Source organism: Aegilops tauschii, chromosome 5 (assembly GCF_002575655.3).
Source record: "Aegilops tauschii subsp. strangulata cultivar AL8/78 chromosome 5, Aet v6.0, whole genome shotgun sequence".
NCBI classification, from domain to species: Eukaryota; Viridiplantae; Streptophyta; class Magnoliopsida; order Poales; family Poaceae; genus Aegilops; species Aegilops tauschii.
In genome coordinates, this window is record NC_053039.3 from 583,146,894 (window position 1) to 583,153,944 (window position 7,051).

Below are 7,051 nucleotides of genomic sequence, written 5' to 3' on the forward strand. Positions count from 1 at the left end.
CGCTGCGGGTGAACTGATTTTTTATGCGAGTAAACTTCTGCTCTATTCATGTTCAATCATGACAGTATAATAAACACCGAAAATAATAAAAATTAAGATCTATAGACCACCTAGCGACGACTACAAGCACTGAAGCGAGCCGAAGGCGCGCCGCCGTCATTGCCCCCCCCCCCCCTCCTCCCCACTCATCGGAGTCGGGCACAACTTGTTTTAGTAGACGGTCAGGGAGTCGTCGTGCTAAGGCCCCATAGGACCAGCGCACCAGAACAACAACCGCCGCCGATGAAGAATAACGTAGATCAAAAGGATTCAACCCGAAGACACACGAACATAAATGAACAACAACCATATCCAAGCAAATCCATCGAGGATAGATCCGCCGGAGACACACCTCCACACGCCCACCAACAATACTTGACGCACCACTGGAACGGGGGCTAGGCGGGGAGACCTTTATTCCATCTTCTGGGAACCGCCGTTGTCTCGTCTTCCTGAGCAGGAAACAAACCCTAACAAATCCCAAAAGAACAACTAACAACAGAGCCCTCCCGCCGGCCCTTGCCAGGTTCCACCACGCCCCCATGGTCCTAGGGCCACCGGAGACGAGGCAGACCTGCAGCGGAGCCGGCGAGATGCACAAACCCTAGCTTTTTTTTTGGAGGAGGCTGCGTGGAAAGTCTGAGCTGTTTGGGTTCTTCCATAGCTTGAGCTCTTCAAAGACCAAATTTTGCTACAAGTGTTGCAAATTTGCAGCATCTCTTACCGGCTGCCACAAAACCACATGGATGCACCCGCTAGGAAACCGGATCACGCCGCCGCGACCCTCCGCATTGCAATGCCTTGCCTATCAAATCCGGCCGGCATCGGATCCACGCGCGAGGGGGTGAAAGAGCCCTGCCGTCGCCAGCGTCGGCCGGGCCTCGCCCGGTCACGCCCTCTGGCGGCGGCAGGGGACGGGAGGAGTGGGAGGAGAGGCGTTCGGAGGCGGTTATGGTTCCCTCCCGTCGCCTTGACGGGGGGGGGGGGGGGGGGGGGAGGAGGGGGGACTCGGGAGTGACTCATTTAAAAATGGGAGAAATTTTCACTTCTCGGCCTCTGCATCAACTAAGGATGCATACGACCATTTTAGTATGAATATCAAGATAAACATGATCCTCAGAATTTTTTAGGTGATTGTCAAGATCTAAGAAAAAAGAAGCACATCGATGTTGTGGTTCCATTCAGGCGATTGATTCATAGTTTTGTCATCAAATGTTTGATTTTGTGTTCAAGTTTGGAGCTATATTGTATGAATTTTGCCAAAGTCATCTTGCAGTTTCATATGACTTTCCTGTTGTACTTTTTTCTTGTTTCGACGACCGTAAACAAGTAGATTTATATTTTGTTCCTCTCAGCCTGCTCTCACGAGTCCTGCTGCACTGGCATCACCGTCGGCATTGTTCCTCTTGGCCTCCTCTCCTGCGTCCTCCTACACTGACGACACCATCGGCGTCGTTCCTCCCGGCCTCTCTCTCGCGTCCTACTACACTGGCGCTTTCACCGACGTCGTTCCTCTCTGCATCCTCTTCCGCGTCCTACTACACTGGCATCGCAGCCGGCGTAGTTTCTCTCGCCCCCTCCCACACCCTACTACATTGCCGCCGCCGTCGACGTTGTGGCCTCCTGTCCTACTACACTGACGCCACCATGGTGTGCGCACTGTATTTATCCTCACCGTCCTCTGTCTCAATGCCCTCCTTCTCGTCCCTTCTCATGGATTTTCCCTGTGTCTCATGGATTATCCCTGTGGCGACAGCGCTAGCAAGTGGTTTGCCATGCCGCCGATGGGATCACCTACCCGCGACTCCGTGCTCATCGCGTCGGACACGGTGCTGCGACCACCGTCCACGATAGTCATCGAGGCTAACTCCGTGTGTCATGTGTAGCTGTTAACTCTTAGTTATGTCCAGTGTATGCAATCAAACACCGCGTAGTGCATCAGCTAAACCAATGCAGGCCACCAAACGCCAGACAAAAATTGCTTCCCCAATGCAGCCAACGTATTTGCAGCCTACCAACGACGTGCACAACATAATTTTGCCCCTACATCTGCTCAGTCAGACCCAACTGAGACAAATATGCAAAGTAAAAAACGATGGAGGCAACGGAACAAGCCCTTGATGTATGGATGGATTAAAGCACAATATAAAACAAGGAGAGACAACACCTCCAAGAGGGCAAGGAATAATAAGTTGCCACACACCACCAGCTTGGAGATCACGTCTTTCCCGATACACAATACAACTTGGCATACCAGTCAAACCATAATATATTTCTCGGTACACAATACATGGACCATAAAGATTCGATTATTACAACATATGCGAGGCATAGGCAGGCACATCTCGTGTGGCAACTTATGTACCTTATTTATCGAATAGTATCTTATGGCCTAGGATAGTAGCAGAAAAACAAACTACAAAGGCTAAACATAATCTCATCTCAACTCCTCGGATAGTTGAGAAGTTCAAGAGGAGGCAATATGTATATATAAGGGCTTAATTATATATAAAATTAAGCCCCTGATACAACTTTGTTATTCCCAACTACGATATGGTTCATCCCAGATACAACATTGCTGCTCCCAGATACGATATTGTTACTCCCAGATACGACATGGTTGATCCCAGATACGCCATTGTTGAACCCAGATACGACACTGCTACTCCCAGTTACACCATGCCTGCTCCCAGATACAACATGCTTGCTCCCAGATACGACGTGGTTGTTCCCAGATACGGTGTTGTGATTCCCATATACCGCATGGTTGTTCCCAGATACGGTGTTTTCATCCCCAAATATGACAGTATTGTCGTTTCCTGATACAACATTGTTTCTCCCGAATCTCACAACATTGTTGGTCCCCGTTATGACATTTCGGAGCTCGTTAAGTCGTCGTCCGAGTGTGCTTCTGTTATGCTTCACATACAATGGCATGTTAGTGAAAGTCATGCCCTCTGGACGCCTAGCGGTGGCGAAGCCCTTTAGTCGTGTCAAACTCTTAGGTACCTCACCAACCAATGAATTGTTTGAGAGATCCAAGTAGCAAAGGTGGTGAAGCTGACCAATCCACGATGGAATGGTGCCGACAAATTGGTTGCGGGACAAATCAAGCACCTCCATTTTCTTGCATTGGGACAACCATTCTGGAATCCTGCCCTTGAGAGCACAATCACCAAGGGCCAGCACCTTGAGGCTCTTGAACCCACCAATAATACCATCGCCAGGTAGCTCCTCACCACCAAAATTCTTGGTGAGAATCAACGTGGTGAGGTTCTGGCACCCATGCAACACGGTGAGCAGCCCTGAGATGTTGTGAAAGTTGTTGGAGCTGAGGTCGAGCTCCTCGTGCTGCGCAAGGCCTGCAAGGGAGGTTCCTGGGATGGCCCCCCTGAGGCCTTGCCTGGGGAGGCGTAGTGCCGTGACACGGCCGCTGGCGGCGTCACAGCCCACGCCTTCCCAGCTGCAGCATGCGGCACCGGACCACGTGACACGGAGGAGGACACCCCCGCCGTTGAGGCTCCCGGCAAAGTCCAGCAGCGCAAGGAGGTCGTCGGGGTGGCACGAAGTTGCGCGTGCCTCGGGCAAGAGAACCGCCAAAAGGAGGAAGAACAGCAGGCAGCATTTGGCCATGGGATTCATTCTGCTCGAGTGATTGGCAAGTGCTCTTGGTGTACAAACTACTTGGGTGATACATGGTGTCTTATAGTGTGTGGCTTGCAAGTGGTAGTGAGTGGCCAGGCCACGTACTACAAGTAAGTGCCTGCCCATTCATGGGTGGCTGATCGACTGAAATTCGTGGGTGGCAATTCATGGGTGGCTTATATTTTACTTGTCGTGGCCCATTCATGCTTGTCTCTTTGTATCTTAAGCTGGCCAACTACTGACGCAAGGATTTGTCTTCCTATTTACACCATCTTTGTCCAAGCGTCTCACATTTCTCCAAAATTGAAACTATTAAAATACGACAGACGATGAATAGATTGAAAGTTTCTAGAGAAAAACTAAAGCTAAGTCCACCGGGAATTACCAGCCGACCGGTAGCTGGCTGGCGTAGCACACAGCTGGTTCTTCATTTCTCCGTTCGATTGTGGCTATCCAGAGTACGTGTAGTGTTTTTTTTTTCCGTTTAATTGGACTGGACGTACGCTGAATAGCCACAATTCTTCAAAATATGTCTATGTACATCCGTATGTAGTTTGTACTAATTTTTTTAAAAAGTCTTATATTTAGAAACAGAGGGAGTATGATAGTATGATGCCATATCATAGCATGTAAATTGAGAAAACAGTGTCAAATATATCTTGTCCACAAATTCTTATTAGGATTCTACAAACAATTAAATAAGATTTTCACTTTATGATGTTATGCTTTCTGAAGGTTGTGTGAGAGACTAGTATCATATGGATGATACTAGTTTATAATATCACCCATTACATGTTATTATACACTAGTATCATGCATATGATACTATGCATAATATTCGATATTATTCATTCTTGAATTTGTTTTTTTTTTCATACCTAGTAGATAAATTTGTGTTCGAACTTGGAATTTACCATGTCTATAGAAAGGCATCTCTTCGACATACTGTATTTTCTTGAGAATTTTTTGGAACTTCAAAAGATAGTTTAACCGTGGTTTCACCGTTTCCACCAAATATTCTCTTGACGTGGCTGGCAGTGTTATACTTAACAATTTGCATCCGAGCAGACGAGGACATATACTGGATATCCCCCTTAACAGGGTATCCTCCTCTGTTGTTGCTTTACGTAATGTTGTTTTCAAGCTTGAGGGTGTGACGAGAGACTCATGGACAGTCATGAAAACGATTTGGAACAACACTTTCCAGTGTTACAGCAGTGTGGTTTCTAGTGTTGCAGCAGCACCACCACCAACTTGTTCCAAACAGCTTTGGGGCACCACCATGCATCTTGTTAAGGCCGGCCGATCCTAACACTACACGTGTCCCATAGCGTGTTGGCCACGCAGCTGTCCCTGGTGCGGTGCATGATGCGACAGGCGTGGCTCCGACCTACTGTTTGTGGCTGCAGCTGCGGAGGCAGCATTTGTCCGCAATGGCTCTGATGGAGATTGATATTGTTGGGAGTTGTATCTACTCATTGTTTACTACGTACATACTTGTGAGAAGAACAATGATGGAAAGAGTGTAGTGCAGTGCATGGCATGAAATGACCGAGGGTATGTATGGCAGGTCGGCATGGATTTGCAGCAAAGCATAACCCTGGGAAGAGGACATGCGTTCTTTGCCTATGTGTAAGTAAAGTCTTGTGAGTCGTGTGAGTGGCATGCAGAGGGAAGGGACACATGTCCTTTTCCTTTTACATACATACATACATACATACATACATACATACATACATACATGAGTTTAATTTAGATATGTCATTCAAGCTATTAAAATTCTTGATACATCAGTTTTGCTCTGAATATAAGAGTCTCTTTATTTATTATTTACCATATTTGCGAGTACATCTTGTGTCAACAAGGACAGACGAACGATGCAGCGCACACTTATGCTATGATGTGTGCAGCCATTAACCTCAGGTTACGACTTTGTTGTGCCCAGTTACGTGATGGTTCTTCCCAGACACGGTATTGTGGCACCCAGATACAACATTTTTACTACCAGATACGATATTTTTGCTCCCACCTACGTCATTGTGGGTCCCAGATACAATATTGTGTTTCCCAATCACGACATGGTGGCTCCCAGACACGGTATTGTGGCTCCCAGATACAACATTTTTACTACCAGATACAATATTTTTACTCCCACCTACGTCATTGTGGGTCCCAGATGCAATATTGTGTTTCCCAATCACGACATGGTGGCTCCCAGACGCGGCATGGTTGCTCCCAGATACGACATGGTTATCCCCAGTTACGACATGGTTATTCCCATATACGACCTGGTAGCTCCCAGATACAGCGTTGTCATTCCCAAATATGATAGTGTTGTCATTCCCGGCCATAACGTTGTTGCTCTCAGATCTGACAACGTTGTTGGTCCCAGCTAAGACATTTGGGGCATGCTTACTTTGTCAACGAAGTCTGCTTCTTCCGCTACGCTTCAGATACAATGACATGTTAGTGAAATCAATATCCCGTGAACATCCAGTGGTGTTGAGGCCCTTAGAACTCTTGGGTACTGAGGGAGTCCTGGATTAAGGGGTCCTCGGGCGTCCGGCCTGTTATCCATGGGCCGAACTGATGGGCTGTGAAGACACGAAGGCCGAAGACTGTACCCGTGTCCGGATAGGACTCTCCTTGGCGTGGAAGGCAAGCTTGGCGATCAACTGTGAAGATTCTTTCTATGTAACCGACTCCATGTAACCCTAGATTCCCCTCGGTGTCTATATAAACCGGAGGGTTTAGTCCGGAAAGGATATACTCATTACCATAGTCATACAGGCTAGACTTCTAGGGTTTAGCCATTACGATCTCGTGGTAGATCAAATCTTGTAATACTCATATTCATCAAGATCAATCAAGCAGGAAGTAGGGTATTACCTCCATAGAGAGGGCCCGAACCTGGGTAAACATCATGTCCCCTGTCTCCTGTTACCATCGACCTTAGACGCACAGTTCGGGACCCCCTACCCGAGATCCGCCGGTTTTGACACCAACATTGGTGCTTTCATTGAGAGTTCCACTGTGTCGTCGACGAAAGGTTCGATGGCCCCTTCGATCATCGATAGTGACGCTGTCCAAGGAGAAACCTTCCACCCCGGACAGATCTTCGTAATCGGCGGCTTCATACTGCGGGCCAACTCACTTGGCCATCTGGAGCAGATCGATAGCTACGCCCCTGGCCACCAGGTCAGATTTGGAAGCTTGAACTACGTCGCGGATATCCGTGGAGAGGATCTTCAACGGATTTGAGACCGTGGCGATCGCTCCCCCTCGCTCCAATGAACATGACTTAAATCTGCCATCGGACCACATTCAGGAGATGGTTCCTGTAATTGCCACGGCCTTAGATCCGGAG

The 7,051-nt window shown here is 48.0% G+C and overlaps 1 protein-coding gene across 1 annotated transcript; it reads right to left on the minus strand.

Moving 5' to 3' along the window:
- Positions 1-2,140: 2,140 nt before the first annotated feature.
- Positions 2,141-3,691, minus strand: LOC109733642 (uncharacterized). The gene has a single exon (XM_020292863.4). The coding sequence runs from the start codon at positions 3,679-3,681 to the stop codon at positions 2,554-2,556; it is 1,128 nt and encodes a 375-aa protein (XP_020148452.1). The 5' UTR covers positions 3,682-3,691; the 3' UTR covers positions 2,141-2,553.
- Positions 3,692-7,051: the final 3,360 nt, after the last annotated feature.